Source organism: Chroicocephalus ridibundus, chromosome 14 (genome assembly GCF_963924245.1).
Source record: "Chroicocephalus ridibundus chromosome 14, bChrRid1.1, whole genome shotgun sequence".
Taxonomy (NCBI): domain Eukaryota; kingdom Metazoa; phylum Chordata; class Aves; order Charadriiformes; family Laridae; genus Chroicocephalus; species Chroicocephalus ridibundus.
This window is the reverse complement of record NC_086297.1, coordinates 9,852,693-9,877,975: the sequence shown is the minus strand read 5'-3', so window position 1 is coordinate 9,877,975 and position 25,283 is coordinate 9,852,693. Positions and strand designations below refer to the sequence as shown.

At 54.6% G+C, this 25,283-nt stretch overlaps 1 protein-coding gene across 6 annotated transcripts in view; it reads left to right on the top strand.

The window, feature by feature from the left end:
- SEPTIN9 (septin 9) overlaps positions 1-25,283 on the top strand; it is a 143,532-nt gene that overhangs the window by 69,439 nt on the left and 48,810 nt on the right. For 5 of the 6 annotated variants that reach the window (XM_063351870.1, XM_063351869.1, XM_063351872.1 and 2 more), the window contains one exon: positions 13,290-13,949. In XM_063351870.1, the coding sequence (XP_063207940.1) occupies positions 13,290-13,949 (660 nt within the window). Of the gene's footprint in view, positions 1-10,601; positions 10,650-13,289; positions 13,950-25,283 lie in introns of those variants that run through there. The other variant, XM_063351875.1, reaches the window with a different exon arrangement.

Genomic DNA, 25,283 nt, shown 5'->3' with positions numbered 1-25,283 from the left:
GCCAGTCACACGCTGCCTGCCCTCCCGAGTCACCCTGCCTGTTCCTGCCTGCTTTCCTCGCAGCATCCCTCCCTGCTGTAGGACCAACAGGTTTCTTGTACCCGCTGGGTTGCAGAGGGCAGGGAGTTGCAGGGTGGCTGTGGGCCGCCGGTGTGGGAGCTGCCAGCCTCCATCAGCCCGAGGAGGATACACGGGCCCTTTGGGAGGGGGAAGAAGTACAACGTACTCAATTCCAGTTTAGTTTCCAAGTCAAAGCAATGTGGGAGAAGGAAATACGGCACAGCAGAGCGCATTCTTGCTTACGCCCCATGATGCGATGGGGATGGCTGCATCCAGGCAGCAGTGCCTGTGCCCACCTCGCGCCGAGCCAGCAGGTCCCGCAGGGAGGGCACTGATCCTGCTTATTTGACTGGCAAGAGCTTCCTCATCTGTAATGGGGGAGAGCATTCTTAGGTCTGTGGTTCGCCAGGATTTATAGAGCATAGTAGTTCTGCTCCTGGGTTTATAGATTTTGGCAGGTTTTCAGAAGTGTGGCTGGTTCGGCCGTGGTTGTGGCAGTGCTTCCCAAGCTCGGAGGGGGCTGTGGGTCACTCAGCTCCCCGGAGTCTCAGACGCGGAGCCCTGAGCGGTGGGAAAGGGAACCTATAGCAGTAAATCAACCCAGGTGGTGGGGTGCTGGTGCGGCACGTTAACGTTGTGCAAACCCCAAACCATCCTGATCCTGTTCGGGTTGGGTGATATGAGAGCATTGGTGTCCACGATGTTCGACTGCAGAGGGGCAGATGCTCCTGCTCGCGGCTTTGGTTGGTTGTGATGATGCCCAGAGATAACTCCGCAACGTGGTACTCGTCCTCCTGCTAAGGATTTACGGCACTGTGCACACATGGTAGTAAGAGAGGACAGATCTACTCCGGCTCCTCTCCCCGGTGGGATGTGGCTGCTGCTGAGCAGAGTCACGGGGGTAACTGAGGCACATTTTCGCTGGCAGTCGCTGATGGTGAGCTGGCAGCGGCGACGCTGAGCACTCCTTGCCTGTGCCAGTGCTGTCAGTCAACACCAGATTCATTTCCTCCTAATGTTGAGACACAAAATGTCAGAGTCGGGTGCAATCTGCCAGTGATGGTGGATGCCGAGTGGGGCTGTAAGTGTGTGGAGCAGCAGGGGGGTGCCGAGGGGTTCAGTGTGGTGTCCTGGGGGGACACAGGCTTGCAGCTTTGCTCTGACAGAAACCACGAGACAGCCTTCGTTGATGGTCGTTAATCCCTGATTTCCCCGTTCCCCATAGCTCAGCTCCCTCGGGGAACGCGGGCTGGGTGAGCCTTGGCAGTGCTGCGGTCGGGCTGGTCGTGCGCCACGCGGAGCTGGGCACTGAGGGCAGGGACCCTCCAGCCCTGCCAGGACACATCGATCCTGATAGGAAGGTTTCTCTGGGTTTTTATTGTTTTTTTTGTTCTTCCCCTCTATTGGACACCTTCCCCCCGCAAGAGCCCCCAGAGAGCTCTTATCTCCCGATGGCTGTGACTCAGGCTTTTACCCTGATTGCTTTTATGAGGTTGCTGGACGGAGCTCAGCAGTCCTGGGGCTCCTGGAACTTACGTGCCCCCACATACCCCACACGGTATTTCTAGTATTTCAGCCAAAGACTTTGTCTCGGTGAGGGTACTGAGTTGTGCTAAGTTATGTTGTGGTTTTAAGGGTCACTAAAGACAAAAAAACCCATCAGCCGGGTAGTTTTCTGGAGGGGGCCGCGTTAGAAAGTGGGCTTTTCTATGCGTATGAATCTCATGGGCTTGTCCTTAAAATTTACTTGAGCAAATGCCCGGGATGTCTGTGGGACACGTGGCGGTGGCGCGTCCCCCGGGGCGCTCGGGGCTGGCGTGCCTGCTGCCGTGGGGAGCAGCTGCCGCCCGCGTGCTGCGGATGCTGGGACTCAACCCTGCTGCTAATATTAGCAGGAACGCGCCAGAGGGATGGTCGCAGTGTTATGTGGGTGAGGTGGCTTCAATCCAACGTGAGAAGCCTCAGAGAGGGGATGTGCTTTGTGTTTGTGTGAAGCATCTCGCTTGGATTCGGGGTCTCTCCTGCCATGGGCTCCGGGATGAGTGCTCTCCTGGGCTTACACGCACGGGATGGGGCTGGAAGTCTGGGTCTGTGACTAACGGTCCCACGTGTGCGAAGGTTCAATGCCTGGAAAAGGAAACGCAAAAAAGATCTTTCACGTTATATCTGGGCTCATCTCAACCCTAGGAGCGAAGCAAAGCTCCTGAACGTCAATTGTTGGATTTCCTGGGCTGTCCCAAGAAGTTATACTGTGACTAGGCTCTTCTGGTACGCTTTGTCACCAGCCCAGCGTGGGTGGAGCCAATGCTGCTCTTCCAGCTGACGGACGTAGCGCGCTGCTCCGGGCTAGCTGGTCACCTCGGATATCCTCAAAGACAAGCTTTACAGGCGCTTCGGAGAGTTTTCTTTCTTTTCCATTCTTTCTATCTCTGTTTCTGAACCTGAGACAAAAGGATGGGGTGGATGGGAGTTTTCTGCCAAATCAGCTGCGGTGGGAGAGGTGGGAGCCAGGGGAAGGTGCTTGTGCGAAGGCAGGGGTTGTGTCTTCCCTAGCAGAAGTTGTATCTTCTCCAGCAGAACTGTCCTTTTATGCGTAGAGTGGAAAAATTGCATCTGCCTGGTTTCGGCAGTGGAGACCTGCAGTTGTGTATTGTTTTTTGTTTTGGTTTTTTGTTTGTTTTTTTTTTTTCTTCCTCTATGTATATTTAGTTCCTTGGGAATAAAAAGGTTGTGAGGGAGCGGGAAAAGGAAGAACAGGACGTGGATCTCTCCGTCCATGTGAGCTGGGCTCTGGGGATAGCCTCTGGTCCTGGTTAGGATGTAGGATCATCTAAAGGTCGTTGTTTATAGTCATTTTATGCAAGGAGGGCTGGGCTGCGTGTCCCTGGGGACGGGCAACCACTGCAGCATGGAGCAGAGTGTCCTTGGCTCTGTGTCAGCGTGGAGGGTTTCCAGTGTTGGCTGGTACAGGTCAGCTCTTGCTGCCCATTTGAGATCCATCTTGGGCAAAGTGAGCACGGTGTTGCGCTAATCCTAAGGAAACGTTTCAAAAGTGGCTGGATGGGAAGGGACAGGGAGAAGATGAGTCTTTACACCGGGGCCAGGGCAGCTACTTTGGCTGTGCAAGCGTACTGCTGGTGCCTGGAGGTAAGTCAAAGTTTTGGAGCACGTGCACCATACTGGCTCTTCCGAGTACTCACCAGTCTCTGAGATCTTGGTAGCATCTGTCCTTTAGTAAGAAGCTCACCTAAAATATAATCATTCTCCAGCTTTACTCTTTGCTCTTCACCTGTTCATGGCTTATGGCAGTGGGGTGTGTAGGAAGTATCTCTAGAACGTGTTGAGTCATGCCTAATGCATTGGAGTGACCATGTCTACATCTCTTGGCCAATGCATGCCAGCAAACCTGCTGCTAAGTGAGAGTCCTGGCACCGCCGGGTGTCCTGTGGCTGCACTATCTGGGTGCTGGTTTATTTTCTATTTTGCAGCCCTTCCTTGCAGGGAGCTGCTCAGCCTGTTTTCCCAGGAGCCAGGACCCAGACAGCAGCCGCAAAAGCCTGGACTGGGACTTGTCATAAATCCAAAGACAATAGTGGAGACTTCAGAGCCCATAATCACTCCAGATATTCATGTTTCTAGTTCTGATACTTGATATTTAAGGCAATGTCTTTCTGCAGGACCATTATGCAGGCACTTTCCCTCTCCTAACCTCCCTCCCTCCCTCCTGCTGCAGTGAGCTCTGGCACCTTCTTGGTCTTTAGAGGTGGAACATGGAAGTAACAAGCCAAGTGACCCTAAATCCTGGTTAAGCTTGTTTGAAGCCTCTGAAATGAGTCGATGGGTCTGAGTCTGGTTCCTGATGGGGATGTGCCCATCCTGGGGGGATCGGGGTCCATCAGGGGAACTCTTCATGGGACAGGGGTGTGCTGTCACGCCCTTCAGCACGGAGCTAGGGTTGTGTCCTGGCCACCTCTCGTTTCATACCTGCAGGATATTATTTGGTCTTGGCACCTCTCTGCTTTACTTATGGAGGCATCAGCAGTTTGCACCCACTGCTGTGCGGGTGCAGGAGAGCCCTTCTCGCTCCTGTCCCTGATGCTCAAACGGGGCCGGTGAGGAGTAGCCCTTGGGAGACGAAAGGGTTTATTCTTACCTTCAACTTATTCTGAAAAGCGGCCCTGAGATTAATGAGAGCTCTTATCTCCCGACGGCTGTGACTCAGGCTTTTACCCTGATTGCTTTTGTGAGGTTGCTGGATGGAGCTCAGCGGTCCTGGGGCTCCTGGGGACACCTTCAGAGTGGTGAGCCGGGTGGAGGGTCCGTCCAAGCTGGCTCTTGGCTGGTTTGCATGCTGAAAGGTGAGACATCATGGGTGCCAGGGCTGTCCGTCCCTCTGCATCCTCCCAGCGCTGCAGCAGATGCCCTGTTGCTGGCACCCAAGTTAGGGCAAGTTGGGGTGGGGTACCAGCCTGTTGCCTGGGTGTAGGCACTGCCGATGTCCTGTGGATTTGCAGGGCAGGGGACACCATGACCACATCAGTCTGTGCCGCCATCTTCCCTCAGTAGAGGTGGCAGTTTGAGTAGGCATCACAAAATTGTACGGCCCCTTGCTCCTGGTGGGTTGGGTGCTCTCCCGCTTGTCCCAACCCAGGGGGTCACGGCAGGGGTCAGTGGTGAGGACGTCTGAACACAGCATCACGCTGGCACTGGTCTGCTGGACTGGTTTGGGAGGGAAGGAGCGCTGTGAGGAACTGGGGTTGGAACTTCAGTCTTTCTTTCATCTGGTTATTGGAAGCGCAAATATAGGGAAATGTGAAAAGGATGGATTTTTATTTTTTTTTTTTTTAAAAGCATGTTTAGTTTGCCAGGGAGGAGGAAGAAGCAGCGGTCTGCTCTCTGCCAGCCGTCAGGGCGTTTGGACAAGTGCTCGCGTTGCGGTGCCAGGTGTCCCCTCCAACAGAGACGCCAGAGCTGGCTGCAGTGGCACCGGCAATCAGCGGGTGGCACAGGCAGCGCTGTGGGCCTGAATGGCTCCTGGCCCCCTCCTTCAGCCACTCTTACTAATTTACCCCTTTCTGTAGCTTTTTAACCAGCATCTTGCAACACCACCCGTCAGAGCATCTCCTCAAACTGAGACTTAATCACTTAATGATTTAATCACCTAGTCCCCGAATCACCGAGGCTGGTGGCCCACCTGAGCCACTCTCGAGGTGCCCTGTGTGGGTGCTGGGAGTCGTGACGCGTGGGGATGGTGTATGGGTGCTTGTGGCTTCCTACACCCCCTTTGGAGATGCCACGTTTGCTCTTCACCCTTTCCAGCTCCGGCACCCACCAAGCCAGCCCCGAAGCTGACAGCACAGGGCGATCCAGGGTCTGTGAGACCATCTGCATCGTACTTTTGCCTTCTGGGTGATAATTTGAAGGCGTTTTAGAAATATTAGCGAACCAAATCAAATCTGTAAGTCCCCTGGGAGGCGCAGAGAAGATTTATTTCTCTCCTTCCTCCTCCCCTTGTGAAAGGAAACTGGAGCACAGACCGAAGGCAAAAGCTACAGAGAGCCAGTAATGCAATCTGCTGGGCTGGATACCCTGTATTTTATGTAATTTTCTGTACAAGTATGAAATTAATATAAGGGATGTAAAATATACTGGTCTGATCTGGAAGCATTTTGCTGAGGGTCAATGGTTATATAAACCAAAGTGTAATGGAGTATCAAAGCTAAAACCTTTCTAGAACTGCATTATAGGGACTGGAAAGCTGGGATTTTGGAATTAATCTGAGTGTGGATTTTATTTTTTCTATTCTTAGTCCCAACTTTGCTTTTGCCTGTTCATTTCTTGTAAATGAGGGTTTGCCGTGTCGCTCTCAGTCTTTCTTTGTAGTGTACTGCGTGTCAGTGAAAAGCTGCTTGAGAAGCTTCAGAGTCCAGAACTTGCGTTTATCCCCAAATTTCCTCCATAACTCAGCTCTCGGTACCGTTGGCGCAGTTCAGGAAGGCACTGCCTGTTGACAGCACGTTGCCAGCGTTACCGTCTACACGCGATTTGCATCAGACCGTGAAACCTGTTGCAGCTTCTCTTGAATGCTGTTTGTAAAGTCGGAAAAAGGATTTATTTGTGTATAAATCATTCGTAGCCTAACCCAGAATAGTGTGAGAGTCCTGCGACAACAGCAGATTGTTGTTATATTTGTATATGTGTATTTATATGTATGTATTGCAACAAGTTTGGTTTATTGGTAAAAGGAAGGTGTGAAACCTCCTGGCGCAAGCACAGAGAGGGGATCCAGCAACCCCGACTTCTCTTCTCTCTTACACTGGATGACTGGTAGCTTTGGGAAATGTGCTTTTAGAGTTTCCTGCCGTCATTTCTCCAGGTGTAAGAGGGGATCTGAATTTCTTGGGCTGTTTTGAAGCTGTTAGTGCGCTCGCAAAGCCCTGCCAACGTGTGTAGCATCACTTGCTGCCCGCCCTGCCAGTGAATTTCCCATCTCAGCCCCACGTTTTTGACGCCCACAGAGGGGCTTGATGCACTTGGCAGCACCTTCTTGTTGGGGATGGGATAGAGATGTCCTGCTCTGGCCCTGCAACAAGGGTGCAGCTCCCTTCCCCTCCTGCTGCAGGAGCTTTTTGTTAAATATACAGTGTATATACGCCCTATAGATACATGAAGAACATCCAGCTTGTCCCTATAACTGAGCCTTTGGTTCACTAAAATGCATCCACCTCTATTACGGATGGTGGCAGCTATTCAGCGGCATCACGGATGGTGAGTTTGGATAAGCCAAACCCAGGTGGCCCCGCGGTAACATGGGCGAACACGCTCTTTGCATTTGAGTTGGGCCAGAAAACCGCCATGAGCATCCTGCTGCCTGGTGACAGGGGTCTGGGAAGCTTTAAGGGCCGTGAGCGGTTAATGCTGCGTTGGGTTTCCAAGAGCTCCTTGAAAGATGAGACCTGCAGCCTCCCCCTCTTTCCTCCCCGGGAACAGGAGGTGACCATCTGGTAGCAGTTTAGAGAAAGTCAGCGCTCTCAAACGGTACCATTGTATCGCGTGAAATAACGGGGCGCCTGGCTGCCCTACTCCCATAAGGCTCTTATGTGTCGAAAAACCCAAGAAAAGCTTTCCCTGCTTAAGCAAGCAAGCAACCGTAACCCCTGGGTTACAGAAACCACTTGAGGGGCAGAGGATGTTTAATGGGAAGCAGTTGGGCGCTGCGGCCGCCGCGGAGCCCGAGGCTCCGGTTGCGAAGCGGGTCCCGGAGGAGCCAGCATCCCTCGCTGTTTATTTTGGTCTCCTCCCCAGCTCCATGCATAGAGGTTTCCTTGTATAAAGCATCCCCTTGACTGTTACTTGGGGTATTCTGTTTAAAAAGGGAAGAAAGAAGGAGCAGATGTTCCCTCGTTGACCCACCGTGGGTCCCATGGGGTGCCAGGAGCAGGATGAGATGCAGTGTAACCCCGGTGATTCCCACCGGGAGACGTGGAGCCCTTGGGCAGGAGCCAGAGCCCTTCATGGCATCTGGGTGCCCTTGGCCTGGCTGGGACCCCCAGGGAGGGACTCATCTTCTGGGAGAGGAGCGTGTAGAACCGAGGCCCCAGCCGTGCCACTTGCTCGTGACTTCTCCGGAAAAATCTTGGCTGTCGTATGAGCTACTGGGGTTTGAACCAGACCTCTGCCCCTTCCTCCCAATCTGCAAGATCCCTAAAGAGCAGCTTTAACTGGTGGCGTGTGACCTGCTTGTGCCTGGCCGTGGGGTGACCGGGAGGACGCAGTGGCCGTGCCGAGCAGACATCCCCAGCGCCGCAGCACAAGATAGAAGGACGCATAAATATTTTGCTACTTTTCAGGCCCTGTGCTTGCTTGGGGAGCGTTCGAGCTGGGGATGAAGACATGCATTTCTTGCCCCAAAGCGCCTGGCTGGCAGGGACCACGTTTGGGTGAAGACTGTGGGTTTTTAGGAGCTGCTGCCATCGCGCAGAGTGGGCAGAGCTGCCTGCAGCAGGTCCGTCTCGGAAAGCCCACGCCTTCCCCGTCTGCCAGGATTCATAGTGGTGTTTTTTCAAAGCTGGCCTTGCCTGTCTGGCCCTGCGGAGCGGAGCTGCGGCTTGGGGATGCTGAGCCAAACCCAGCTGCCTCGAGAGCTTTGCAAAGGTCTGGTCCCCAAAGTGACACCCCAGCAAGCGGTTCCCAGGCCAGGGACGATGGTTGCAGGCAGAGGCTGGCAGGGGTGGGGGTTGCATCCAAAAGGAAGCACTTGGAAATCTTGTTTGAGGGGATCTGGGGCTTTCCCTGCTGTGGGAGGGGAGCTGCTGCCTTCGGTGATGGCAGATTGAGCTGGAGCTGCCTGAATTGGTTTGGAATCGGTTAAAAGGAAGCGCATGTCAGCGGTAACACCGGTTTGTGCTCACACCCGTGGCAGAGGCACCTCCAGAGGAAGAGGAGGAAGGGCGATGCTCGGCACCTCCGCCTCTTTCCCTGCCAGCTGTCTCCGACACCGGCCAGCAGATCGGATGCTGCTGGTGGGGCTGGGGAAGCCCTGCTAGGGCCGAAAAATCCCCTGGAAAGTACAGTGGGGATAACCTGCGGCATGGCCATCCCAGACCCTGCTCAGGACAGGGATACCTTGGTCCAGGGTGTCAGGGCCATGTGGATCCGGAGCCCCATGGGGACCTGGAGCGTTACCTGTGAGTGCTGGCCGTGGGACCCTGGCATGGCGCGGTGGGCACGGGATGTGGGGCCCCGCGACGCTGCCCTGCCTTCGGCTCCTGTTGTTGTAAGGAATACGCCAGCTTCCCCGCAGGAAGCCGGGAGGAGGGTCATCTGGAGCAGAGGCTGTTTACTTTCCTTTCTTGGCTCTGGGCAGGAGAGGCTATTTTTAAGCTTTTTCTCTTTTTTTGAGAGTTGTTTTGCTTCCTGAGGTTCTTTTCTCTGTGCAAGGAGCGATAGAGGCGATACAGAGCAGGGGAGCTGAGGGCCAGCGTCACTGGAGGTGGCATCCCTGAGGATTGTGCTCATGGCAGCGGGTCTCAAAAGTGGCGACACAAACCCTGTGGGTCACAGTCCCTCACTTTCTTGTTCATGGGATGTTTGATCTTCTCCAGGCCACACTGGACTCAGGGTAGTGGCCAAAAGTGCCGGCAGGACAAGCTGGGTACCAAAATCCCCGTGCAACCAGAGGCACGAGATGGAAATCCCATCCCGAAGAGAGCCCCGGGTGGGAAAGCTCTTGGGTTGTCCCCAGGCAAATTGGTGACACCATTGGGGAGGGAATGCCTCTGGGACCTGGGAGTCCTCATGATTTTGCTGTCAGAAACTGTGCTGAGCCATTTCCAACCCTCCCTTGGGGTGAGGGTTCCTTGCACAGCCCCTCGTTACCCCTTACTGCCTGTCGGGGCCACAGTGCTGGCACGGGAGGCATCATTTTGGATGGCTTGTGTCTCCTGTGGCTGTAAATCGTGGGTTTGCAGCTCTTCCTTAGGTTTTTTGAACCCCTTTTTGTCTGGGCTTTGACCTTTTTATCCTTTTTGCAGTGGGGCCCAGAAAGACCTGGAGAAAAGCCACGTATGGGTGTTGTATTCAGTCCAGCCCTGCAATGAGCGCAGGGGGTGGCTGTGGTCCAGAAGGACCACGCTGGTGGTGTTGGGCAGGTTTATCCCCGGCTTGGGGCACTTGGAGAGGTTTTAGGTCAAAAGACAGGGCCATGCAGAGCAGCTCCAGTATTGCCATCGAGTGAGCCACTGCCCGGTCACTGATGCCACCGTTGCTTTTGGCAGTAGCAAGCGGCAGAGGGACTCAAAGGAGCTGAGATGGTGGAAGTGGTTCATGCAATGAACCCTGGAGGTCAGCGGGGCTGTTTGAATCCAAAGCTCGTTATGGGGTCAGGAAGAAATCCCCAGGTTTTCAGAAATTTCCAGGGGGATGTTCATTAAGGAAAGATGCTCGCCAGCGTTTCCTTTGCTATCGGGTTCCTTGAGCATTTACTTTCAACCTCTTCCTCCAGACACATCTGTCATGAGGTTATTAGGCTGTTTTGTTGAAGGGAATAAAATGAGGCTGAGCTGGCTGGAGGAGTGACGAGCAGGTTTAAAAGCCTGACGTGGGCAAAGTCGAGATCCCATCCATCAGGGAGCGCCTGGCCTGGCCGTGTCCTCCGCTGCTCTCCCCTGCCCGCCTTTGCTCGAGGCTGGGGGAAAGGCTCCCCATTTGGTCATCCCTTTGTTTTCCTGTAAAACGCAAACTGGTGCATTGTTTTAAACATGGGATTTGGGGGAAAAAATAGCTAAAATATTACTTTCTGAATTAAGGGTGTGATGGGGAAGGAAAACAATAGAAAAGTCTGTGCTGGAGAGTATGAGCTCCAGCTCAGTTTTTGGTGGCCTGAGAGTTATGGACATGTCGGAACAGCTCTCAAGAGTGGGTTGGTTTTTTTTTTGAATGAATTGTTCTGGGGGTGCTAAGAACTGAGACTTAGACACAGAGCAGGAGATGTGCTGAGCACAGAGCACGGGGCAGAGATTCCCGCAGGGAGCCTCGCAGGCCAGTGGTGGCGTGGCTGAGTGGGCTCCGTGGGATGCAGATAACAGCAGGTAAAATGGGGGGGAAAAAAATCTTTATCTTTCCTTACTGCCTCCTGCCCTCCTCCTACCAATGTCTGAATATTTTTGGGATGCAGGACAGACCATTTCATCACTAAGTGCCCTTCATGAGGCCCTTCCTGCGTTTTACATGGTGGATGTTACGTGTTGTATTTGGGCGCTTTCCTCTCTTCACAGCCGTAACGTGGTCGTGGTGCCGTTTCCATCAGGTTAATGCTGAGGGTGGATCGTCCTGTGCGTCCCTCCCTGCCCGCGCCAGCCGGGACCCCCTCCCCGGGAGCCCGTCCCAGGCACCTGTCGCTTCCCGGCAGTTCCCCTGCCGGGGTCTGAACCACAGCTGGGAGATGTGGGTACGTGTCTGTGCCCGTGTCTGTGCCCATGTCTGTCTGTCCCTGACATGGAGGGGCTCTTGAGAGGGGTCACTAATACAGAGCATCCTGGGGAGGGTCCGGTCCCAGCCCCTGCAATGCCCATTCTGGCTGCTTTTGGAGCCTGGTGTTGATATTTAACAGTTTCTGGGTTTTCCCCCCAAAAAGGGAAAGCAGCCCAAAGCTTGTATCCTAACACTTCAACCCCTGTGTGCCTCCTTGTTGCGTGGCTTGTCCGACATGCGAGCTCCAACTCTGAGGGTCTTGCTTCCTTCACCATCTCCTTTGGGACCCCTTGGAGCTGCTTCCATGGGATGGAGCCACCGCTGTCCCCAGGATGGCAGCAGCCACGTCTGCTGCCTGCCCTGGCCGGAGCGAGGGGCGGTGAGTGTCAGCACCTGCGTTTGCAATCTGCTGGTGGAGCAGAGCCAGGGCGGCTGCCACGTGGACAGCCCCCTGTCCCGCCGGCTGGAGCTAGCCTAACCAGGTGGCTTCTCTCGGCAAATGGATGTGTCTGAGGGGTGAAGGGTCCCCAGGTCCCCAGATGCCCTGGTCCTGCACCGCCAAGGGGTTGGAGCGGCCCCATGGAGCAGAGGAGGTGCATCCCACATGGTGGCTCTTCTCCAGCTGCACCCCAGGGGTGGCCAGGGCTGGGTGGACATCCCGGGACGAGGGAAGGCTCTGCTCCAGTCTCTCCCTCCAGCTCCTGGTGTCCTGTCTGATCTCGAGCCCAGGTTTTTAAAGGCTCAATCTCACTGATCTTATCCTGTCGATGTGAAGGATGGTGGTCTCGTTACTGGTGCTTGTGCCAGTCGTTAGCAGCATGGCTGTCATCACGCTGAGGCTGTCACCACGCTGGCTCAGCCTCGCTTCGTGGGGGCTGCTTTGGGACCCCAGGGCTGTGCCTCATCCTGCCCAGACCCTGTGCCTGCCTGGGCGCTGGGGGGCAGGGGGTGTATGGGCAGCCCATGGCATTTAGATGGGATCCGACAGTGGTTCTCTGTGTTTCCCCCACCCTTCCCGTGAAGTCCAGCCCTTTGTTTCCCCCTGGCTGGCTCCTGCGTGGAGCGGGGGGGTCTCCTGGGCTTAAGGGCATCTGCTTCTTTCAAGAGGCCTGGCTGGAGTGGGGTGGGAAGGGCTGTGTGGGGGACACGGAGATGTCCAGGTGTGAGCCAGGTCATGGTCAGGCAGCTACTGGCCCTTGACTGTGTGGCTGGGATGGGAGCATCACTCTGCGGATGGAGGCTTCCTTTGGTGATGCTTTGTGCCCCCAAGCTGAGGGTCTGACACCAGCGTCCACCAGGTTTCCTTAGACACGCTCTTGGCTTTGGGGGTTTCATTCTTATGTAGCTCTGTGTGCTGAGGGGCACCCGCGTGATGGGCAGAGCCGAAGGATGGGCACCCCTCTGCGTGCTGTCCTGCTGCGCGGGGTGACCTGCGCATCCGCTCCACTGCGGCTGAGAGTGCGGGGCTGGATCCTGCGCGGGGCTGGCGTTGGGGCTCGGCGAAGGCAGGACTGCTGCCTCTTCAAGCGTAAATGGGATGTTGCATCTGTCTCTCTTTGCCTCCTTACTTCCCTGTTGGTAAAATGGGGATGCTGCTGCTGCTTAGATTTTAGGATGTCCCTCCCAGTTGGCTCCTTCCTTGCATCAGGGTCTCATGTCAGGGTTTTCAGAGCACTTCGGTCTTTGGCTCGGGTGATCTCTAGGTTTAGTTTTTAAGGATATGAGCTTTGGTGGCTGCCACCCTTGGTTTTGTTGATGCATTTATATGGCTTTGGTGCTCTCCTGGGATTGTTTTCCCGTTCCCAACTTGGATTTTGCTGGCAGCCCTCACCGGGAAGCCTGTGTTTATCTGCGCATCCTTCGGATGTGAGAGGGAAAGGGAGGTGTTGGGAGTTGGATGGCTGAATGGCTGGCTGCCCCAAGTCCTGTGCCGTGCTCTGCTCTGCCGTGCCGCCATGGGGCCCTCTGCTCCCCTCTGAGCACGTGTGGGGCGCGGGTGGGATGGAGGGCAGCGTGGGGGTGGTTTCTGCTCTGGGGTTGAATTTTCTGGCCCTTCTTCCACCTTTGTTACTGGGTTTGTAACTTGCCAGAAGAGGCAGAGCCTGGTCCTCAGCCCCCACCTGCATTAAATGGGGTTATGAACCCTCAGGTGGAAGAGCAGGAGCGGGGTTGTGGGCCTCAGGCAGCGTCTGTAAGTGTCTCTTGAGATGCTCAGGTGGATGGTAACTAAATTCTGAACTCCTTTTTGTGTTTTTTAGCTCTGAAAAGATCTTTTGAGGTCGAGGAGGTAGATCAGTCTTCAAATTCCTCCACCCCACAAAGACGGACCCCGAACACTCTCCTCAGGTCCACCGTGTCCAGCTCCACGCAGAAGTTTCAGGAACTCGGCGCCAGGAATTCGGAGCCATCCGCCCGACATGCGGACCCTGCAAGCCAAAGATCACCCAAGCCCGCTCTGAGGAGAGTGGAGCTCTCTGGACCCAAACTGCCCGAGCCGGTGTCCAGAAGAACAGAAATCTCCATTGACATCTCATCCAAGCAGGTGGAGAACTCCACCTCAGGGTTGTCGAGGTTTGGCCTCAAAAGAGCAGATGTGCTGGGGTACAAACCCCCTGAGCCCACCCCAAGGAGGACTGAGATCACCCTCGGCAAGCCCCAGGAGCCGGGTCTCCGGAGGGTGGAGGCGCCACCATCAAAGATCCCCGAGATGCCCCAGCGAAGAGCTGAGACGGCCAATGCTCCTGTGCCCGACACGGCTACCAAGCGCGTGGAAATTCAGGTAGCGAAGGCTGCCGAGGTCCCAGCCCCACCGGCACGGCAGGCAGAGAGCTCAGAGCCTCCCCTGGCCCCCCAGCCTCCCCAGGCAGAGCCAAAGCCACAGCCGGCGCTGATGGAGAGCCCACCAAAGAGAGAAGAAGGTGAGTAGAGCTCCAGGGAGCTGCTTGGGTGAAACGTTGGCTGATGTCTTTGTCCCTTGGTGCGGGGATGCCGAGCGTTGTGTGCTGCTCTTTCGGCTCTGGTGGTGATGCCTTTTGAGGCAGGTCTTGGGTCTGTGTCTACATACGTGGCTGTTATCCTTGGGTTTATCCTGGCTGAAAGAGCTGTCAGTTTGAGTAAAAAACGCTATCGAGCCTATAAGGAAATTAAAAAGATAATGCCAAAAGCCTGGGTTCTTGCAGAAAATGACACTTGTGCTAGCTCAGGCTGCGTGTGTGGACCCACCCGCCTGTGCAGCATCTAGAGAAGCCTCTGAGGTGCTGGAGAGGCGGTGGCTGTGGAAGCGTTGTTGTGATGGCTTGTTGTTTAGTGTTGTTGCTCATGGTTGTGGAGCAGAAACCGCCTCTTCATTAGCAGGAGTCAGGGGTTTTTTGGCCAAGGAGCCAAAGTCTAATAACGTCATGGACCAGAGCCACTATTAAACTGGAGCCCTGGCTTATATTAGCTCTATCTTGTTTTCAATTAATCCCATATTAAAGCCGGTTTCCCTCCCCCGCTAGCCGTCATTTATTCTCCCTGATGTTTTGGAGATATTTTTTTCCCCCGCTCTTCTGGCCTGTTAATTATTTTTCCCTTCCCCATCACCCGCGAGCTCTCCCCTGCAAGGGGTGCAGCGGTCAGTTGGAGGGCACCACCTCCCCATCCCACCCTCCGCCTCTCCCCGGTGGTTCTGGGATGGTGTGCGGTGGCCGAGCCAGGACCTGGGAGGTCCATACCTGGCCCTGAAGCTGGACCACGTGCCCTTGTCTCGCCCCACCGTGGGATGGTCCCCTGTTCCATCTCCTCTCCCTGGCCACAGGGCAGTAGTGGGGTCTGTGGACAGGCTGGCTTTCGGTGCGTGCACATGATCTAAAATCAAATCAGGAGTCAGTGGTGGAGCTGATACCAAACCCATGAGACTTGAGTGGGTTTCTCTTGCTGTGCACATGTATGGTTTTGGTGTGGCTTTTCCGAGTTGGGTTTTAAAGAGTGGACAAACGCCTCCAGCTTGTAGCAGGTTGGTCCATCTCCAGCTGGGCACGGCTGAGCTCTAAGACCCAGCCCAGTGATGGGGTCAGCCCGGGCCTCCCAGCTGTCCCCAGCCGCTGTGTGCATGGTGCCCAGGAGGCCCATCATCTCCCGTGGGTGGGTGTTCGGCCTCGTCCTGCTGGGTTTGGGCTGCTCTGAGCTTCCCAAGCTCAGAGCCACAGATGGTTGGGCACTTTAAGAGCAGAAGTCCATCTAAGCTGCTGAATCCCCCAGCTGCCTGGGAGGGAGAGGGAGGGCTCTTTGCATCAAAAAGGGCTCCAGAAGCACAGGACAGCTGCTGGGGATGAGTTTTACCCAAGAGCCCAGCTGTCTGGGGTCTGCCTTGGAGGGCAAGCCAGCCCTCGGTACTGGTACAAAAGGAGCTTTCAGTCCAACTGCCTCCAAGAAGAGCCAGGAGACGAAGTAGAAGGGGTAGGGAGGGCTCTGGGCCCTTCTCCCTCCATGTCAGTACAGGCGTACAGCCCAGAGTCCCCTTCCCAGTTGTCTCCAACCTCCTCTGTGGCTGTGACTCGAGGTTGCCCTGGGCTACTCTCATGAAGAACCCATTTCATGGTGCTCCTCCCTGTGGTCCACAACAGCCACCCTGGGGTGATGCTGGACGGGTGGATGGCATCTCTCCTTGTCACTGGCATAAGCCCGTGGAGAAGTTTTGGGGAGGCTGCACAGGCACTCTCAGGGAGCCCTGTGGGTGGGTGCAGGCACGTTGCCGACACTTGCCAGCTCCACTGCAGTACTGGCCCCAGCACAACCCCCCGGGTGGAAAAGTTGGCTCCCTGATGCCTGCAGCAGAGATAACACGCGGCGTGAAGTCCTGCTCCCTCTCGCTGCTCCCAGGGTTTGGGGCACCCAAGAGATATTCTTGTGGAATGGGCCACCCCTCGATCCCCTGGCTCGATGGCTCCCCAGTGCAAACAGCTTGAGCAGGGGATGCAGGCAGCTGCCTCCAGCTGCCCCCAGCCCTGTGCTGGGACTTGCCTTCCCCCAGCTGCTGGGCTCAGCTGCCTTCCCATTAACCCCTCGTCCCGCTGCCAAAGGTATGCAGGAGAGCGTGTTGTGCAGGAAGAGGCCGGTTGGAGGAGAAGGGCAATCGCCAAGAGCTCGGCAGTTCAGAGCAAACCACAAAGGAAAGGAGTAATTATAGTGCTGAACTTTATTAGGACGACGCGGCTGGTGGCATGGGCTGAGCCTGCTCCGGAGCTGTGGTTCTCAAGGTGGGAGGAGGGCAGGAGGTGTCTTCGTGGGACAGAAGAGCAAGAAATATTCCTCCCCATCCCTGTTCTCCCTGTCTGAATCCTTCTCACGCTCTCCTGCACTCCTTGGGGAGCACTGGCTGTGGTTTTGATGTTGAGTCGGGCCGTTGGTGATAGGGAGGTGCACATCACGGGTGCGATGCAGCACTGCACCAGCGTCCTGGGCAAAGCTCGACTTCGTGTCCCCAAGGTGGCTGGTGCTCCCCAGCTGGGACAAGGAGATGTGGTGGGACAACCAGGCAAAGTGGATTGCTATAGTCGGAGTTGTCCAGAGAAATCTGAGCAGGGCTGTGCAGTGGGTGTAGGCAAGGGGAGAATATACAAAGGGCAGAAAGAGGCCCAAGGACTTAAAAATAAACATTAAAAAAAAAAAAGGTGAGGGGAAGTGCTGTTTCTGAACTCGCAGCTTCGGACGCTGCAGGAGTCTGACTTCGCTGTGTAGAACTTATCAAATCTTAATATCCAAATATGACCACCCGTGGGTGGTGATAACCCCTCCCGAGCTCCGGCTGTGGGCAGCGGTTTGCTCCAGCACTGGAGTTGCTGGTCCAGGCTGGAGCTGGTGGCCGTGGCCATTCCCCCCTTGTGCCAGCGGGGCAGGTCTGAGCAGGGCATGTGGTGCCCATGCCAGCGTGGCCGGAGCTGGATCCTCCCAGTAGCACTGTGCTGCGGAGCCAGTGTGGCGGGAGGGGGTTGAGGTGGGTGGCTGTGCCCCCGGCTGATGTCCCACCACCTTTGCCTGGCACCTGGGTCCTGCTTCGGTGCCCCTTGCTGGTGTTGCAGCCGGTGGGCTGCTGGCTTGCTCAGCCCCCATCTCCTCCTGCTTCTGACACTCTTCTTCCTCCCTGGCTTGTTCGGGAGCAACGGCTTTGTCTGGGATGTCCCCCCCGGCCCTGGGCAGGGTGGCAGCCCTACCAGTCTCCATTCCACTGCGGCTGAGCAAGGCTGCCTGGGCGAGGACAGGGGAATCGTAGGAGCAGCAATACTCCATCCAGAGACATCTGCTGGCCCTTGGCAAAGGAGGGATATTAAGGGCTTCTCCCCAGCTGGATGCGGGATGGGTGAATCCCTGGGGAGAATGGCATCAAGTCCATCGTGGCTAATCCTGCTGCATCCTCCTGCCTCAGCATCCCCTTCCACTGGTGCCCTCCGTTGCCGATGCTGGTGTTGTGCACGTGTGGTTGAACATCCTGTTCCTGTGGTGTTCTTCATGCCTTGCAACCCGGTGGTGGTCGGGGCTGGGAGGAAAGACATTGTTGGTCCAAGAAAAGTTAATGTTTTCCACTTCAGTTTAATACTTCGTCTCTGCTCCCCCCAGACCTGAACTGGTTTGTATTTGGGGCGAGGGCTCCGTTCTGGGATCTCAGGTGATGGATTAGAAGCAATCCCAGATGAGAAGAGAAAGCTGGTTTAGTCTGATGATCCTTTTTGTCTCCGCACAAGCTGCTGTGGTCATGTTGCCCGTGGCCCCGTGGCCGGCATGCTGCCAGCAGGGCCGGTTCTGCACCGCAGCTCTGCTGCCGGCTCCTGCCCTCGCTTCATTTTCCTGCTCTTGGCAACTGGTAGGACCACAGTTCTCCTCCCCAGTGGTCCTCTCTTGCAAGGATGCTCTAGAGCTTGCTTAGGTAAATCAAGGCAGATACAATGAATAATGGGAACGCTCACCTAAAACAAGGACTCCACCTTCCTCTGCAGCAGCCGTGTCCCACCACGGAGATGTGCAAAACCGTCTGAACCATCGCTGAGCTTTCAGCTTTTTTGGAGCCTTTGTCCCATCACTGCCTGATGGGACAGGCACACAGGGCGCCAGGCACCTCATAAAAAGCAGCAGGGTCCCCCCCTCCTATTTTGCTGCAGAACAAGCAGAATGGCATCAGGAGAGTGAAGCAATTCAACTTCTTCATTCTTTTTTCCAGCCTTGGGCCCCTGTGGAAAGTCTTTTCTTTAGAACTTGCTGTTTTAGAGGCTCCCGTAGAGTCGAGCTAAAATTAAAAAAATTAAAAAATACCAAAAAAAAAAGAAAACTTTGAGATCCACTGAGCTCCTTGCAAAGGCTGTATCTGAAAACCAGGAACATGTTGCTTTGTGCTGGGGAAGCTGCGGTGGGGGCTGCAGCCTGGTGTCCCCCCCCAGCCAGCCTGAAGCCTCCATCCTGCCGTGGACACCAGGGTTGGAGAAGCAAAGCCACCCGAGCCTTGGGGGTGACTTTTCTTCTGTGCTGTCCTGCAAGGAGGACGCCGAGCACGGGGCCGGGCTGCCTTGCTGGAGCTGGGGGTTAGAGAGATCTGGATGAGGATTAACACGGCGACGCTCCCCGCGATGAAGAGGCCAGGGCTGAGCGGAGACGCAGTGAGTAATCATTTCCAGCTCCCCGAGCTGCGCTGCCATTTGACTGTGCAAAGAGATGAAAGCTGTAGGGAAACATTTCCTTAAAACCAGCTGACGTATTTGGGCTAGATTACGGGTAGTCTTATTTTTTTGTTGTTGTTATTATTTTTAATGGGAAAGCGCCTACAGCCTGAGATACCAAATGGAGGGGCTGAGTGGGAAGCGCAGAGTCCCGGTCCATGCAGTCGGGTGCCAAAAATGAGATAATTTGGAAAAATGGAAACCTGCAGCGCCAGTGACTTGGAACGAAGGAGCGGGAGCATGAGCAGAGGAGACGATCGTGTCCCATTGTGGAGACGCTGCCTGATCCGGGAAGCCACGTGCGTGGCCTCCTGCCTGCCCGGGGAGGAAAAAAGGTGCTTTCTGCTTTCTCCCTCCCACCATATGCGCCTTTAGGGGTGTATTTTGGGCACTGAGGGTGTCAGGAAGGAGGCCTGGTGATGTAGATGTGATGGTACTTCTGCTGCACATCTTTGCCCCCCAGGAAAGTTGTTCTCAAACTGATTATATCGTGTTCAGCTCTGGTCACGTTGGTGTTCATGTGTCCCCTTCTTTGCGTCTGCGTGGGCACAGTTTATCTGGATGCCATCACTGTCACCACGCAGGGTACATCCCGGGCAGCGAGCCTGCTCGCCCCCAGGCTCCATCGCAGGCAACCAGACCCCCCAGGCACAATCACACAGAGAATTCCTAATTCCTTTGCTCCGTTGGAAGTCCCTGGGGGCCCATAGGAAAAGCAGTGATCTCCCCAGCGGAGATTCATTATGCGAAGGAATAGTTTCCCATAGGAAACGTTACAGTTCCCACTTCCCTTCCCTGCCCTGTGTCGTTTGAGACCAGGAGAGGGCAAACCCGTGGATGCTGAGCTGCGGAGCCCTCCCGGTGCTGGGCTTGACGACCTGGCGGGTCTCTTCCATTGCTAGGTTGGGTTGTGCATCAATGTCGTTGCTTCCTGAAGCTTGCAGGAAGCATCTGAGGCTGAACATGTCTCTGTAGAGATCAAAGCCTCCAGTTCCAGGCAGAAGAAGGTGGCCAACGGCACGGCCCCTGGAGTGTGGGCTCTCTGCAGGCTGGTGGGGTCTGTGCTGGCTGTGTGGGGGTGGGAGCCCTGTGCGGCTGCGGGACCCTCCTGGCTCCACACCTCTGCGCGTGCCAACCGGGGCAGAGAGGTGCCTTTGCTGTGCCGAGGAAAAAAAAAATCCTGCCTGCTGTTGGATTTGTGTACGTATAAGTGACACGGGAAGGCAATGGGAGATGCAGCCCTGGCTGAGGGTGGTGTGTACGAACCAGACCCAAGGGTTTCTCTGTTTATCTTGCGGTACCTGCGCGTCTGGAGCCCATGGCAGTCGTGCTGGGGAACACGCTCCCCGCCCATCAGCTCCTTTGGCATCGTCAAGCTTTCTCACATTTAGGTTAATCATCCTACAGGCTGATAAGGCAAATAAAATCCGTTATCTTGACCAAGATAAAACAAGAGAGTTTGCTTTGATCTCTTGCAGTCAGGCCTGGCCATTCGTTTTGTGACAAGTCTGCTGGGGGAGGGAAACGATGGCAGTGGTGATGAACCTTCTGTAGTTAAGAAATCATTTTCTTCCATACTATTTCTAGACCTCTGTCCCTGCCTGAGCTGTTTCTGTTGGCCAGTAGTCGAAGGGACACCATAGGCTGGGTGCGGTGCCAACTCTATAAACTGTGTAAGAGGACTTGAGGAACTGAATTGAGATTATAGAGAGATAACTTTGTTTTGAGAAGATCAAACGCTGTTGTGAGCAAAAGAGATAACTTGACGGCAAGCCAGTTGTGTTCTTTACTCCTCCCGCAAACAAACAGGCACACAGATGCTTTTGTATTGTCCAAGATGCTGCGACGAAGCTGAAGTGAATGTGGCTATAAATGGAAGAAGCAGCTGGTCTTGGATTGCAGCCTGTGCTCAGACTTCTTTGGGCCCAATTTTTCTTACATCTGTTACAGGTTTTAGAGGAGGGACTTGGGGAGACGGCTGCTTTCCTTCAAGTTAGTTGAATGTGGGCCATTCATTTCATTGGTCTTCTCAATGGGTCTCTGCGTAGAAGTTCCCTGGATTTCTGTAGGGTCATATGCAGAAATATTTCACTCTCTCGAATTGTTTTGTTTTATCTTGGCGTGAAGATAGTACCGGACGTATCGAGAGAAAAAGCTGGACCGAAGGGTCTGGTCCAGAACATTTTGCAAGCAGCAAAACTTTGCAGATGTTTACGCATTTATGAAAAGCAAATAATTTTAACAAGGCATTTAAGGTTGCTGTGCCAGCTCAGGAGTGACAGCATGAGGACTTTCGATTGCTTGGCTCCTCCTTGGCTGGTATTGTCTGCAGTTTCTGTTGTGTGGAAGCAGTGGGTTGGTTTTTGCATAGCAAAGGCAATTTGCGCAACAGGGGTGAAGAATGACTGAAGTGAAGCATCTTTCAACACCTTGAAGTTCAAAGATTGTTGATGCTCTAGCAAATATGAGCATAACCTTGGATCTATGTTTAGCTTTTCAACCCAAGAGATGGTATCTAGGTTATGTCTGAGTTGGGTGGTCTTACCAGCCCCTGGGTGTTCTCTGAATACTGGGTCTGCAGAGGCTCTCCGTGGTGCAGCTCTAGCATGGCCCTGGCTAGTGTTTCCAAGGGGTCCAAAAATATTTGATGGGAGCTGAGCACCTACCTCCTTTTGTCTCTCTGTGAATTCAGCCTTTGTCTGTCTGTGAGCAGGGAATGCTCCCAATGGATCCCTTGCACATGGCTTCATCCATATGCATTTTACTTGACTTAATCGTCTGGAGGTCTCCCTTAGGCTGGTGTGAATTGTGTCCTCAAAGCGTTTATTTTTCTCTGCTAAATGTAGAGAGCTTGCGCCGTCAGTTCGGCTGGAGATGCCTCCATTGGGCAAGACAAATTTTGCCCTCCTACATTATTTCCAGAGTCAAAGGGATGGAGGTGAAAAGGGATGTGGCAGCAGGACAGAGCTGTGCAAGCCACCAATCCCTTCTTATCAGTAGTGCTTGACAGCCCCCCAGCAAACCTGGTCCCCTTGTGTCAGGTTGTTCTGCAGACAGGTCGCTGTGGACAATCATTTACTTAAGTGCACGGATCAGACTGTCTTTGATGCTTATCGATAGTACTTTAACTTTTTATGATGGCTCCATCTTCTCCTCTCTCTTCCTCTCTTGCTGTGCATGGAGTGGGACAGACATTCCTTCCCGCTCTCAAAGAGAAGCTCAGTTTGGGGAGGTCTCAGGGAAAGAAGATTAGATGGGAATCCAAAAGAGTATGGTGCCTAGGAGGAGACGGCAGTGATAAAAGTTAATGATACATAAGCTCTTGAAAGGAACTTTGTCAGTTACAACTGTATGCTAGCTCCCAAGTCTTAAATGGCAGGGAATTGTTTGCAACTCCGGCATGAATGCACCCGGGGCATGTTCCATGTGTGACGGGTAGATCTGGAGGGCCATCGCAGGTATTGCCCTACCCAGCTTGGGCTGGAGCCCCTGCCTGTGTTTGCTTCCCCTGCACCTTGTGACTCTGGACGGGAATTTTTATTTACTCTGTTATTTGCTCTGATCTGGGGCGCCTGTGCTGCTTTCTACCGATGCACCAAGGTGGTGGTGTCCTCTGAACCCTTCTTTGCAGTGCTGGTACATGGAAATACAGGATGAGTCCTTGGTTACAGTCTCTGGAGCTACGAATGCACAGGTTCATGCTGTTAGGGCGTAGAGGTTGCTGTCCTCCATCGCATGCGTGACATACTTGGGGCCTTCACTGGCAACTCACTCCCATCTATAATGGAAATAAGCTCAGGGACCGAGAGCCAGAAAAACACGGAGAAGATGACAAAAGGTTGGATGGCAGGAGAACCTGGTCAGGATCCTGCCTTTGCTGTTCACTTGCTCATTGTCATGGGTGGATCCCTCTACCCACTCCAGTTTCTGGTGAAAGTGGCAAGATGCCTCAGGTTTGGTCCCTGCATTGAGTCCTTTCTGCTTTAAGGTTCAGCTGGTGGTAAGGTCGCAGATGGGGTCGTGCAGGATGGCAGAAGCTGCTCTGCCCAGCTTACTGGAGTGGCTCTACATTGAGAGAGGTCCTCAGCTGTCCAGGAGGAGAGGAAGGGTATCAAATGGTTTCTGTATCAAAACCTTCTCCAGCCTAGAAGAAAGCTCTTCAGTCTCCTTTCTCCTAAATTTGAAAAACCCGTAGCTTGGAGGAGAAAAAAGGATTTGGAAGGCAAACTCTGGATGTGTGGGGAGCAGATGTGGGGATGGATGCTGCCTCCTGATTTATGAGTGATGGAGACTGCTGACACTGAGGGAGGTGGAGCAGGCACTGGTGAGGTGTTTGGATGCTCTTTGCCACATGTCCTCCTTGCCTGCTTCCATCTTGTGCAGATAGGAAGGAGAATGGAGATTACCTTGGAGTTGTCCAGATTTGTCCTGGGAAAAAGAAGTAGATCTGAGCAGCTTTTCTGATAAAACATAATTGTTTAGACAAACTCTGGCTGAACTCGCTTCCTCCTGCAGCCCAACGCACAGATAAAGGGGGTGGAAGTGGGAGGCCAAGTTCACAGGCTGCTGAGGCCCTCCCTGGGGTCACGCCACCCCCAAGAATCCCCTGTCCACCCATTTGGGTGGCCTTGGAGAAGACGAGAGGACCCAGTTGAGTGCTGAGGATGGTGCCCAGGCTTTAGGTGGTTGAGCGCTCTGAAATGTGGAGGAGACCGTGGTAACGCAGCACATTGGTGCTGGGAGCAGGGAGATGCGGGTGGTCCTGGAGGGCAGCATTAGATCCATCATGGCTCATCTGCAGAGGATGGACCTCGGTTGCGTGTTGCTCTGTGGGATGTGGGAGGTGAATTTGCTTCAGCCATGCTCTCTCCAAACCTGGTGGTCCTGGGCACAGGGTGGCTGGGCAGAGCTGTGCCCTAGAGAGATTCCTGTTTGGACTGGGAACGATGAGACAAGCAGGACTTGGGTGGTATGTGGCCACAGGAGAGGTGTTGTCATGCCCTGTGTGGTTCCTACTGAGGTTTCCAGGAGTCAGATATTGTGGAGTCAGATGAAATCTGAGATCCTGCCATAATGCTGATGTTCCTCCCACCATCCCTCGGGGAAACGGTCCTCCTTGCCCTGCTTTGTGTAGTAAATAAAAGTTTATTTACAGCCCAGGAATGTATGCCCTGAGGTTGAGAGGTGAAGGGCTCCTGTGCGGCCCTGAAGGAGCTCTGGGGTTTCCTCTCTGCTTTGTGGCTTCGGTTCCTGGGCAGAAAAGTCTCGCAAAGGAGGAGCTCGGTGAAGCAGAGGCCTGTGCATGGGCCCTGGGGCTTGGCTTTGTTTCCCTCTAGCAAGGCCACGTGTCCGTGAACGTCACCTGCAGAAGAAGAGCTGGGAGGAGGTCACCAGTGCTCACGTGTGACACATGGAGTGGAGCAGCCAGGAACAGCAGCAGGCCGTGGGCTGCCCTCTGTCTGCCTTCCCCCTTGGCCACCATCATCCAGCATGTCCCCAGAGCCCGTGGTTGTCCTGGGGGATTTGTTTTCTTTTCTTGTGTTGGGACTGAAGCTAGTCCAAATGACACCAGCAGCAGCGTACCCTGCTCGTCCTTCCCAAGGGCTCTCCATCACCATCTGGCGCCTCCCTGCTGCCCCCTCCCCGGTGACGCCTGGGCACCTCTCTGAAGCTCAGACAGTGCAGTAAAACCAGCTCCTTATTTTAATCCCCGTTTGGTTAGCGAGGAAAGCAGTCAGCAACACCGGGTTATGAAGAAGAGCAGAGGAGGAAGAAGCAAGAGGAGAGCCTGGCTCTGCTTCCCTCATGGCCCCATGGCTCCTTCTCCTCCGTGAAGCCGTTGCAGTAGCAGAGGGGATCCCTGGGCTTGTGCCAGCAGCTCTGTCTGTCTGTAGCTTCAGAGCAAGCAAAAGGGAGAGCGTTACCTCCCTCCTCTTCCTTGCTGCTCCTGCTTGGTAAAGACTCCATCCAAACGTCATCAATCTTGGTCCTGCTCTGCCCAAAATCACCTGGGCAGTGTGGCCAGGGTCCTCCCCTCTGGAAGAGGGTCTCTCCGGGATGCTGCACCAGGCTGGATCCTTCCTCTGCATGCACGACCTCGGGCAGAGGGAGAAAGGATGGGGCTGAGCGGTGACTGCTCCCTGGTGAGGGTGACATGGGGATGGGGCTGAGCTCCACTGACCCGGGTCTGCCGGGGTTCCAGCTCTGCATGGCCTGAAATTGCTCTGCGGAGCTTCAGGGAGCAAGCGTTTGGCTTCTCCTGCACTCGGAGGAGCGGGAAGGGTCTCTTTGGAGTTATTTCAGCCCATTTGTGGGACAGACGGTCTATGGGATGGTCGTTTGAAGACTGAGCAAACCAAAGCCATCATTTGGGCTCCACTGAGAGAGCAAAGCTGGGAAAACCTCAGACGACAGGCTGCAGGGACAAGGGGGGACATGGCTGTGGCTTTCTGCTGGGAAACAGTGCTGCCTGCCTTGGCGGGGGGGGGGGGGGGCAGAGAACATTGTTGTGAGTTTCTGCTTTTCCTGCTCATTTTTAGACGTGCTAAATTAATTTTTCTCTTTTTT